At 38.1% G+C, this 12,330-nt stretch overlaps 1 protein-coding gene and 1 non-coding gene across 2 annotated transcripts; one reads left to right on the top strand and one right to left on the bottom strand.

Moving 5' to 3' along the window:
* Positions 1 to 1,380: 1,380 nt before the first annotated feature.
* On the top strand, positions 1,381 to 9,872 carry TAF9B (TATA-box binding protein associated factor 9b). Its single transcript, XM_031671583.2, has 7 exons — positions 1,381 to 1,489; positions 2,131 to 2,212; positions 2,531 to 2,667; positions 2,745 to 2,879; positions 3,973 to 4,048; positions 6,843 to 6,953; positions 7,848 to 9,872. The coding sequence occupies exons 1-7, from the start codon at positions 1,439 to 1,441 to the stop codon at positions 8,009 to 8,011; spliced, it is 756 nt and encodes a 251-aa protein (XP_031527443.1). The 5' UTR covers positions 1,381 to 1,438; the 3' UTR covers positions 8,012 to 9,872.
* Positions 9,873 to 11,475: 1,603 nt separating this feature from the next.
* Positions 11,476 to 11,548, bottom strand: TRNAT-AGU (transfer RNA threonine (anticodon AGU)). The gene has a single exon. It is a non-coding gene; the product is annotated as a tRNA-Thr (tRNA).
* Positions 11,549 to 12,330: the final 782 nt, after the last annotated feature.

The raw sequence follows: 12,330 nt of genomic DNA, 5'->3' as shown, positions 1-12,330 counted from the left end.
TGGGGGACCTCATCAGAGTTCAAGATGTCTGCGTGGTGGACGACCGATTCAGACGAGCCAGATGAGGTAAGCTAGTAGCCAAAACTGAGGGGCCCGCCAAGCCCCAGAAATCAGTATGAATGTGTGTGTGTGTGTGTGTGTGTGTGTGTGTGTGTGTGTGTGTGTGTGTGTGTGTGTGTGTAGCCATTAGAGGGTTTAAGCCCATTTAAGGGAAGGAATACAATTATCTGATTTATGACTGAGATCGCTCTAGTTGTGTAAAGAATGTGGGGAAGCACTATTTCGAGGACCTGTTTCTGGAGTCTTGGTAAGGAAGGCTCTTGGCTTGGGCCGTTAGCATGGTATTACTGGATGGAGATGCGGAGACAAAGATACTCATAATGTGACTTTAGGAGGTTGCCCTGACGGGGCTTGCTTCTAGATTAAAGTGTGGACTGTGAGGGAAAGAGCATAACGTGGCTGATTGCTCTTTCCCACCTGAGTGGGGCAGAGTGTCTCTTTCTGAGATGGCGGGCGTTGGTGGATGTGAAGGAGTAAGGAGTTCTCTTTGGGACACTCTAAGCCTGGGATAATTAACTGTTGCACGCTTTTTGAAAGTCACTCAGGCTGTCATGTGGCGAGTGGGGAGAAAGCATTTGGGAAGCAAGTGAGGGCTTTGGCTGGGCCTCAGCAGGGACAGAGAGGAAACTACTCAAGCCCAAGCGACAAGGCTGGAGGGGCTCCAGAGGGGAATCTTACAGGCGGTCAGGCTTTAGCTTTTCATCAGTATAAAATGAGCAACTGTGACAGGGCGTTGAGTGTGATGAGAGCTGACCAAATGCCTGCTGGGTGGAGAGCAGGCTATAGGGTCGGGTTGCCCGTTTTAGCAAATAAAAAAACAGAACGCCCAATTAAATTTGAGTGTCAACTCAACAATAAATAATTTTGTAGTATAAGTATAGCTCGTGTGATATTTGGAATACTTATGCTAAAATGTGTTGATTTGACATTCAAATTTAACTGGGTTTTCAGCACTTGACCAGGCAACCCTAACACAGAGGCAGGTGGAGGCAGGGCCGCTGGAGGCAATTCCAGAGTGACAGAAGGGGACAGGGTGGCAGCCGGGGAGGCGAGTAGGGACTCCAGAAAAGACAAGGGTGGCTCATTCCATGCACTTTTCTGGGGAACAGCTCTGGGAAGATGAATTTATCGGCCTTCCAAGCGTTGGCCGAGGGCTCCTCAGGCAAAACTTACCAGCCTCTTTTGACCCTCGGTGCCGCCGGCTTCCCGCTAGCCTGGCTGGCCTCAGCCTACCAGGGGCTGGCTAGAGGCTGGGAACCGGCCGCGCGCGGAGCCGGAGCCGGCGCGGTAACCCCGCCTTCCGCGCCCGCAGGGGTGGAGCCTGAGCGAGGAACCCGCGAGTAGCCCTCTCTCCCCGGATGACGAGCGGCAGGATAACATGGAGTCGGGCAAGATGGCGCCTGCCAAGAACGCTCCGAGAGATGCCTTGGTGAGTGCGAAGGATAACAGGCGGGGCGCGAAGCTTGGCGCGGCCGGGGCCGGGGACCTGGGCGGCGGGCCCAGGCGGAGGGCTTGAGGATGGGCTCGCGTGCCGGCTCCAGCCCAGCCGGGGAGGCCAGGAGGCGTGGGAGAATGGGGTGCCCTGGACCCCGGGGCTCCCTCCCGCCACCCCGACAGCCGGGCCGGAGGGAGTCTGGCGGCCGGCCGGATCGCACAGGCCTGTCGTTCAGCTTTGTCTCCTGGGCCTCGGGCCCTGGCCGCTTCGTCGTCTCGCCCCGTCTGCGAATCCTGACTCTCGCGTCCAGGGTTCTGATGCTAGCTTACCCCATCACCACACCTGAAAATGACAACCAGCTGTAGCCACCCCTACCTCGGCTGGGAAAGCCAACCCGGGCCTTTTTTTTCTCTCTTTGCCCCCACCCCCGCCAAAAAGAAAAAAAAAGTTTTCAGCAAAGAGGGTACGAAGGGATTTGGTGTGATCCTGACATTCACTTGGGCGAAGAAGGATTAAGTACAAGTTTGAAGCCCAGAGAATGGGGACCTTGTATCATAAATATAATTACTACCTTCGGTCCAGTTTTTATTTCTATACCCAGATTATGCATCTGGCGTTTTTATTTGAATCCACAGGTGATGGCACAGATCCTGAAGGATATGGGAATTACGGAGTATGAACCAAGGGTTATAAATCAAATGTTGGAATTTGCTTTCCGTAAGTTAACAAAGCACCAAAAATTTGCCTAACTTGTGAATTTGAAAAGTTGGTTCATTGTAAGAACATTTTTCCAATTACTTTTAACAGTTAAGTAATCATAGAATTCAGCCTGAAGCAGTAAAAGGAGCTCAAGCTAGGGGACAGTATTTGTATTGTGATATCTGTTCAAAATTGATCATATAGATAGGACAATTTGATACTACAACCAAAATTCATAACCTTTGTAGAAATTAGTGGGAATTTTTATTAAGAAAGGTGGCCATAAGTAGTAAGCTATTTTCATATGTTTAAAAAAATAATGTTTTGTTCTTAAAGGATATGTGACTACAATTCTGGATGATGCAAAAATTTATTCAAGCCATGCTAAGAAACCTAATGTTGATGCAGATGATGTGAGACTGGCAATCCAGTGTCGAGCAGACCAATCTTTTACCTCTCCTCCCCCAAGAGATGTGAGCAAACTGTCATTTGAAGTTCATTTTACTTATAATTTTTAAATTGCAGTTCTAATAAGGATTTTTTTTTTTAGTTTTTACTTGATATTGCAAGGCAGAAAAATCAAACCCCTTTACCATTGATTAAGCCATATTCAGGACCCAGACTCCCACCTGACAGATACTGCTTAACAGCTCCAAACTATAGGCTGAAGTCCTTAATTAAAAAGGTAAGAAATTTTAGTCATCGTAGCTTTTTAAGAGGGGAAAGTGTGTTAGAGGATTTGTAAAAAGCAAATTCCTGTAGCCAATGCAGTAGATTAAAGGTTAAGATAATTTAGTAGGTTTTTTTATTTAGTTCCTTAAAAATATTATGTCTGCAACTAGCTGCTATGTTAAAATATAGAATATATAATCCAAAATTTTTAGAGCTAAAAGAAACTTCCTTGTTCATCTAACTCAACACTTACTTTTCACATTAGGAAACTGAGCCTGAACTCATCTATGGAGTTAGCAGAAAAGCTAAGACTTATTCTCAGGTTTCATAACTCTCAATCTTTCATAACTTCCGTAACTCCCAATCTATAACATAGTTTTTTAGTAGAGCCCAATAACAGAGTAAATGATAAATCATCAGGCATTGAACTTGCTTTCTGGCTCTCCCACCACTGAAAAAGTTTTCCCCACATTGGGCTAGCTTTGTTGTCTGAAATTCCACTATAAGACAGTTTATTTCTTTTTTTGGTTCAGATATTGGCTAGTTAAGATTAAAAATCATAAAGAAGTTAGCTGTTATCCCCAAATAAGACTCTACCTTAAACTTAAAACTATATAGATGGGATTTGCATGTACTAACTACTATATAAAAACAGATAAAGAGCAAGGGTCTATTGTATAGCACAGGGAACTATATTCAATACCTTGAAATAGCTTATAATGAAAAGGAGTATATATATGTATTATAAATGAATCACTGTGCTGTACACCAGAAGTTAATACAACATTGTAAACCAACTATACTTCAATAAAAAAACTAATGGGAAAAAAACTATATAAAATTATATAGAGAGACATATATATATACACATTCCTATCCATGTTTATATAGATAGGTATTATGTTTGTATTATATGTGTGTGTGTGTAGTATATTTGTGAAAACCCTAGTTTAAATACTGGGTTTAGAACACTAAACAAAAACAGGACATTCTTGCCATGAAGTATCCATTAATAATTCACATCAACAATCCTAATTTCATTTCTGGTAAGTTTAGGTATCAAATCTGAACAACATTAAAACAAATTTGTTTTTTACATCCTCTAGGGACCTAACCAAGGAAGACTAGTTCCACGGTTAAGTGTTGGTGCTGTTAGTAGCAGACCTACCACTCCTACTATAGGTAAGTGAAAGAGGGAAATGGCTTTTCTGGCTGGTAAAGAAGTGCCTCAGCACTTGATTTCGAACTATAATCCAAGTCAAAAGGTGAGTCAGAAATTCCCATATGTGTATTGCCATTGATACATTTACTTGTTCTCTAGTAAAGCTATAAACATAGATTTTATCAGATTTCAAAATAAGAAAGTTAGAAGGAATATCTGATCCCACATGAGTATAGAATTGGACATTACCCAACATTGTTGCCAGTATAAACTATGGTACCAAAAACAGCAGTCTAAGCTCTGTTCTTTCTGGCTTCTATACAAATGAATTTGCCAAATACACTCATAGCAGTGACCTACGTATAATCAGAAACTAAATTTCTGAGTAAATTGGCAAGAGAATGCAGTCAAAAGAAAGAAGTTTAAAATATACAAAAAGCTTAAGGACATCAAAGAAAAGCCATTCTGTTTTTAATATAACCTCTTCAGAAGTAGTACTGATTATCCTGTACTGGTCAATGAGAGCCCCTTCAAACTGTCTCCTGTGTCCTTTGTGACAGGTCTCCATCATTCTTTGAGCATTTCTTTCTGGCACACGATGTTACAAACTCATATTTTCCTTACTCCAGTCCTAGAATCAGTCATTTCTCAAAAGACCCCTGGTTCCTTTTAGTAGAGAATGGTATTTAGAAACCATAATGTCATTGTTGTTTAAGTAATAAGGAAAACTTAAATAATGGATTTAGATTTCCTCATTTTTTTCTGTCCTACATCCCTGCTGGATTTCTTTCATAGTCAAAGTCTTTTCAGAAAAAAATCCTTCTCTTTGACCTGTATAGATTTCTAGGTTCTTATTACTTATAACTTGAGTCCTGTAGATGTCATATAGCTCTAGGGTAAGCAGCATTTGATTTTTGAGGTGTATAGACAATCTCTTCATATTTTCAGGGTGTGAATTCACATTTCAGTATTTTAAAACCATTTAGCATTTTAAAATTAGTACTAAGACAGTTAGTACTTCTTCTAATTGTACTCTTCTAATTATCTTAATGTAACCTTTGTAGACAGGAGTTTGCATATATAATCTGTGCAAATTTTTGATCATATTCTGTTTATCCATTAGTTCATGTTAATTCAATAAATACCAGTTTTTAAAAACTAACCTATGGTCATCAGTTACACATGTTGGCAAGCTTACCAATTTTAGTTATCAGATGTGATTTTTATTCCTAGTTAGGCATTAATTGTACACGTTTTAGAAATTTTAAAATCAAGTGAAGGAACTGCTAAAAGCTACTACTACAGATGAAAGTTTTAAATTTAAAAAAAAATTAAATGAGTTCTATGAAGCATAAGACTTAAGTATCTACTCTGTTTAGTTTTAAAGCCTAAACTCCATACTGGTTTAAATGTTAACAGCTCCTTATGGTAATGGACAAGAAAACATCCACCTACTGTGAATTTTCTTGACAAAATGAAATACTTACGTTGCTTCATTAAGCTTCACCAAATTCTTTGGACTGCTGCTTGAATATATGGGAAAACTTGCCTAGAGATGGAGATGTTAGTGTAAGGCCTCACCTTCTGGGTTCAGGAAAGAAAGCACTAGAAGCCAGATTCCTGGGTACCTTTGGGCTTTCTTCCTCCAGTTAGGCTTTCTTCTCCTTTCTCCCTGGAGGTGATGATAGTTGTAGTTTTTTCTAGCAATTCTGTCCCTAGGCAGACTGCTGGTTCCAGGGGAAAGGAATGTATGGAAAGCATGCATCCCCAAAGGAAAAACTAGACACATTTCTATAAATGTGTTTTTTAAGAGAGCCAAGACATCAGTCTACATACTAAGTCTCTGAGCTTGCAAAATTTATTCATCAAGCACATTTGTTGAGTGCATGTTAGAAGCCAGGCACAAAAGCCACGTGCTACGTGCTCACAAGGGTAAAAACAAAAAACACATTAGCCAAGGCTTATAATTTAGTGAACGAGATAAGATACTAATAGTAAGGTTCCTATGAGGTGTTAAAGGAATTTCAGAGGCAGGCAGTGACTTCTGAGCAAATCAAGATTTTATAAAATGGAGTAGTATTTGAGTTGTACCTTGTGATACTGGGTAGAGTTAAGATGATGGGGGTTTAGACTAGGTTATCTCCAAGATCTCTTTCTGCTTAAAAAAAGTATCTGGATATAGAAAAGGAAAATGATTTTTATGCCACATGGGGACCCCAAGGGGTGTATTTGATAGGCTTTTGTTAGATGCATGTTGATTTAGCTTCATGGGTATAGTAGACATCTTCTAATTCCCAGCAAGTGACAGAGATTAAAAGTGCACCTAGGTAATAGAAAAACCTTGAGTCTTTAGTTCTTCTGTTCATTTAAATGCTCAACTTCGTGACTTCATGTAGCTAAAATTCAGTGCCAGATGCTGTTTCAAAAGCTTTACGTGGATTATTTTTATTTTCACAAGAATCCTATGAAATAGGTAGCTATACTCATTTGACAGATGAGAAAACTGAGGCACAAAAAGCTTAAATAACTTGCCCTCAGATACTCAGCTAGTAGGTGATAAAGCCTGTATTCAGACTCAAGCAGGTAGGCTCCAAAGCCTACAATCTTTACCACTATACTATCCTGAATTATTAGCATCTAAACTATTGAGCTTGTAAACGTCTTTGAAGTTCCTTTGCTCTTATTTCTAATTATTTTTTCTCACCTTTCATTAATTCCTTGTGCTTTGAAGGTAGTTTCTGGTAAGCTAAGGAGTGCAAAATTTGAACCTGTATAAGTCATCTAACTAACATGATCTGTTAATTACAACTACAGCAACCCCACAAACAGTGTCTGTCCCAAATAAAGTTGCACCTCCAGTGTCAGTGACAAGCCAAAGATTTACAGTGCAGATTCCACCTTCTCAGTCCACGCCTGTCAAACCAGGTAACGTGCTGGTGAAGGGGTGGGGGTCTGAAAGTGGTTCTTTTAAAATATTTTTTCTGAATTTTAAAATGTGTGAGTAATTTGTGATTATAGAACAGTTTGTATTCCTAGAGCAATAATTAAATTGTTTTAATATCGTTAACAGAAAGGTGGAAGTAATGCTGCAAATCAGGGTATTCAGAGGGAGTCTATAAGCCCACTAAAAGTGTATGAAATTTTATATACCTGTAACATTTTGGGGAGGAAGGGAGAGATTTCAGCATGATCATCAGATTCTCAAAGAACACTGTGAATTAAAATAAATTATGGTCTACAAATCTAAGGCATCTTTGGGGGGAAAGCACTTAGGGTTAAAGCTCAAGAAAATAATACAACTTATTATATATCAAATGAAAATTTTTACCTTTATTCACTTCATGAAAGTATACATAGAAAGTTGGAATAATATAAGTAAAATTCCATTAAAACATCATTTATGAATGCATATGTTTAGATTTCACATCTTCTGAAACCTAACTACACACCATAAACTACTTATTTAAAATATTGGCCTGTAAGGGAAGCATGTTTCCTGACCTTGAATATGTGCCTTTAGTATATTCCATGATGAATCCAGTGTACTGCTTCCCATGACTAAGTACTATTTGAAATTTTGGATAGTTAAAAAAAACTAACAGAACTTCTTTAACCTTGTACTAGATACTAATTTAAGTACTTCAAAGCATCAAAAATGTAATTCAACTCTTAATGCAGTATTACCTGAGTTTCTTCTATGCTGTAGCTGCACTTCATACTATTGAAATTGTTATTAGAATTACATTCAGGTTTGTTGAATACTTTTCTGTTTCTGATTCTGTATAATTCATAGTTTGGGGGTATTTTCTCTATTTACAGTTCCTGTAACAACTGCAGTTCAAAATGTTCTGATTAATCCTTCAATGATTGGGCCCAAAAATATTCTTATTACCACCAACATGGTGTCATCACAGAACACGGCCAATGAATCAAACCCATTGAAGAGAAAACATGAAGATGATGATGACAATGATACTATGTAAGGAATATAGTGTAGTCTAGAAGCATTTCAAATACGTAGGTGGTATTGAGCCCAGTATACCAAACTAGAACATTCTAGATCTTTTCAAGTTTTATCTTAGCAAACTTAAACGTAGCTGCAATATTTTTCACATTAGTTTAAACTGTTAGATTTCTTAAGGGTACCAATGTTTTTTCATTAGGCTTCAAGTATAAAAAGTTAAGTGCTTGTTTCTTAATAGTTTCATTAATGTTGAGTCCTACTATAGTAATCCTATTTTTGGAAGCAGTTTTCTGCAGTGTATCACTGACTGCAGCACTTAAGTTTTAGTTTTTACAGCCTGATCAGCCGACTACTCTTTAACAGCAAAATTTCTGATCTACATTTAAAGACTTATTTTGTAAGGTAAAATAGTCACTTTTATTGTCACCACTTTTTTGACTAAATATCTCAATTTAGGAAAAGGTTTTGGGAGAGGATGGATTTAGAGGGATTCTAAATCCATTCTGAATATATTTAAGTTGTTTCTTGGTTTTCCTTAACTTCCCACCTCCTCAGCCTTGTTTCTAGATCTCATTCATTTTCTGTACCCCTCCCCACAGGCTTAAGTTTCTTCCTATTGCTCTTCAATTTAAAAGGACAAAACTGGAATTTTAGAAATATAATTCCTGATGATACAGCTCAATGTCACGTTCATATTTTTAAAATCTGCTTTACATGCCTGATGTTCTGTGGTTCACTTTTAACCTGAAGGTTTGCATTTGCTGTTTTTCTCTCCATACCAGAGCAGTGGAGTTTTATCCCTTGCCTTTTATGCCCATTGAGCATTACTCTGCTTTTGACACATAGTTTGAGGTCAGTTACATTCAGTGTCAGTCTTATATTCCGAACTGATAACTACCATAGTTTACATTTCTGAATTTAACACAGAACATGCTATAGCTTAAAATCTGCCTTGATAAGTATATTTACACTGGACCTAGCCAAAACCACTGAAGAGCAAGCGTTTTCTTCCTTTTTACCAGATACATATATGGTTTGATCACTACTGCTTGAACCCTCCTATTGGTATAATTCAGATCATTTTCTAGCTTGTTGCTGAGGATGTCACACATAAGATGGGATCAAACCTGAAAGTTTTCTAATGGTTTCCCTTCCTCTAGAAAGCCAACAGAAACAAATTAGTGTGATGCGACTTACATTTAGGTGCACTCTGCATAATCTTCCCAGTAATGTTGCTAAACATCTTTCCCTATTTTCCATTTATACACATCTGAACACCTTATTGGGAGAGATTGGAAAGCTTTCAAAAATATAAACAGGCTTGTATTATTTTAAGTAAATCTGACATATTCAACATAGGAACACTTATGCAGAATTTCTAAATTTTCATATCATAATTTAGAACTTACAGCTAAGGATCCTGAAAACTTAAAACATAAGTAAGTTTCATCTTAGGATGGTGCTTGAAGTATCAAAGAGAAATAGTCCCAATAACGATCTCATCACAGTTTGGGTGTTTGGGGATATTAGGAAAAGGTGATATCAAACTTAAAAAGAGATCTGATCATCATAGGAGAGAAATGTTCATTATATAGCATAGGATATCATTACTTGAATGTTCTCAGGGAGGCAGCATGTCAAAAGGCCTAGGTTCTAGTCCTGGCTCCATCATTAACCAACTGTTTGACCTTACTTCACCCATGAGCCTTGTTCTCTTCACTAGTAATAGGAAAATAACACCAACCCTGCCTACCTCACAGGGATGTTGTGAGGGTTCAATTGGTATATGTGTAAGTTCTTTCAAAATTGTAAAAATGCTATATAACTCTAAAGAATTGTTAACATTTGTTTCCAGATTATTAATAAAAAATTGGACTTATCCTATCTCTTTCATTTTTGACTTAAGGGAAATGAATAAGGCTCAAAAATGCAGAGGTCCAAAAGCAGTTAAAATTTGCTTAATGGATGAATTATAAATCAGGGAATTGCTTGCCTTTATTTGGAATCAACATGTGACTCATCATAGTGAAGCAAAATAAATATGAAAGAATATGGGGTTTAAATCTATTAACAACATAACATGCTGTCTTTGGTGGGAATTAATACATGTAAATGACGTTGCAATCTGAGTGTTCATTCTCTTACTAAGTCAGCCAGTGTATATTTTGCTCTGTCAGATGAAGACTGCTTTACCTTGCCGATCTCCCCTTCCTAATTATGTCCACCCATTTTAGCATCAAGAATGATTTAAGGCAGCTCTTGTCCTCCAGCTTCTAGGTAGAATTTTTTTTAAAAGATGTACTGATGGTAAATGGGGCGAGGATATTGCTGTCCCAAGTTTTTCCTTTTACAAGTAGGAAACAAGTGTCTTTGATCTGAGTAAGAATATAGGAATACAACTAGCATGCGGGGAGAATGGAAGATGTGCCCTAAGGGGTCCAGAGTAAAATAAGTACTCAGTAGGTAGGAAAAAACACTAATCAGAACAGCAGGTACAAAGCAGTGTATATGCCACTATACACAAACCCACAACCACACCCACACCCACAGACATGATTTTTATATGCATGAAGTAGCTCTAGATTGAAGGAAACCAATCTTACAGTGATTGCTTCTAAGGAGGGAAACTGATAGCTAGGGGACTAAGGTAGAAAGGAGTATTCTCATTGTGTACCCCTTTTTTACTTACATCTATGTGTTAGAGGAAAGTTCTGGACATGAAGGAAAGCAGGAAACACTGAACTAAAAAGATACCAGTTCATTTATGACATGAAGATAACTTTTTTCTATATACAGGCATATATATATTGTCTAGGGGTTAAAAGTAAATTTGCTACACTTAGCCTAAACCTTTGCAATGTTTTATCAATAACTTATAACCCTTGTACAATTCGAGCTTATATGTTCCTAAATTGTTTGTTTGTTATATATTATCTTCCTCAACTAGATTGTAAATTCCTTCAGGACATAAATGCTATCTTATATTGCCTCCATTATGTCCTAAGCATATATGAGGTACTCAAATAGCTAGCTATTTGCATTTCCCCATTCATTCCCTGGATTAATGACCAGAATAAATGGAGAAAGATCCTGGAAGCAGAGTCTAGTAGAAAATACTTAAAAGGTACAATCAATCAGGGGTCAATGGATGGATGAATTGGCAGTTGTAGAGTCTAAGTGTTAGGTTTATGGGTGTTTACTATATAATTTTTTCAATTCCTCTGTACATTTGAAATGATAAAATGTTGGGAGAAAGGGATTCAATAGGGGAAAAAAGTCATCCGTATGTTAAAGTTGTAGACCAGTTGTGACATTAATTTGCTGGATCTATGGGTAACATCTCTGAGCCTCATCTATAAAAGGAAAATCACACTAGAATTCCTGCTTCTTAAACCAAGGTATAGTGCCATTATAAGAAACATGATGTATTCTTTTAAATTTGGGGGGTGGTAATTAGGTTTGTTTGTTTGTTTGTTTATTTAATGGAGGTACTGGGGATTGAACCCAGGACCTCATGCATACTAAGCACACACTCTACCACTGAGCCATACGCTCCCCCCAACATGGTGTATTTTAAAATTTACAACTGTGGGGACAGTATTAAAACACAAATAATTTTTAAGAAAAAATTCAGGCCTTCAAAATTTTTGTTTTGTTTAAAGCAGCCACCAAAATTTTCTTTTGCTATTCTCTCCAGAGTTAAGCAAAAAAGTCCTAGTCTAGGAGAATCAGGATTTCAGGGAGTGAACAATGAAAAAGCATCAGTCTTTGGAGTCAAACCTGGACTTGAACCCCTGCAGTTAGTTACTAGCTCTGTGAGGCTGTCCAATAGTTTAACTATTTCTTTATCTATAAACGTGAAATACATAATCTAGTATATAAAATGCCCAGTAGAAAAATTCTAGTTAAACAGCATTTTGAAATTGCATGTTTACCTCTGCGCACTCCTGAAACCCCATTAAAATGACAGGAAAGAGAAAGGAGGGAAAATTACAAGGACAGTAAGAGAATCAGAATGTCATTGGAATTGCTTTGGCCTTTTGGCTAGGATCAAGGGTAGGATGTCGTAAGATTTTCAGCAATGACAGTGAATCAAAGCCTTTAAGTCTGAGACACTGGTATGTAGGCTGAAATTCTACATATAACCAAACAGGCAAGTATAAGGGTTGAGTAAAGATATTTTCAGACATATAAAAATTTTGCCTCCCAGGCACTTTCTCAGGAAGCTAGTGGAGTCTTGTGTTTCACAAAAAGGAGAGTAAACCAAGAAAGGAGAGGGGAGGGGAAGAGATCCAGGAAATAGAAGGTCCACCACAGGAGCTAAAAGGAACCAAGAGA

This window comes from Vicugna pacos, chromosome X (genome assembly GCF_048564905.1).
Source record: "Vicugna pacos chromosome X, VicPac4, whole genome shotgun sequence".
NCBI lineage: Eukaryota > Metazoa > Chordata > Mammalia > Artiodactyla > Camelidae > Vicugna > Vicugna pacos.
The sequence above is the reverse complement of the archived record's forward strand: the minus strand, read 5'-3'. Positions and strand labels throughout refer to the sequence as shown.

Coding starts and splice junctions, on each gene's coding strand:
- TAF9B (XM_031671583.2), top strand. CDS start 1,439: ATGGAGTCGGGCAAGATGGCGCCTGCCAAGAACGCTCCGAGAGATGCC. Junction 2,668..2,744: donor CCTCTCCTCCCCCAAGAGAT/GTGAGCAAACTG, acceptor TTTTTTTTTTAG/TTTTTACTTGATATTGCAAG. Junction 6,954..7,847: donor GTCCACGCCTGTCAAACCAG/GTAACGTGCTGG, acceptor CTCTATTTACAG/TTCCTGTAACAACTGCAGTT.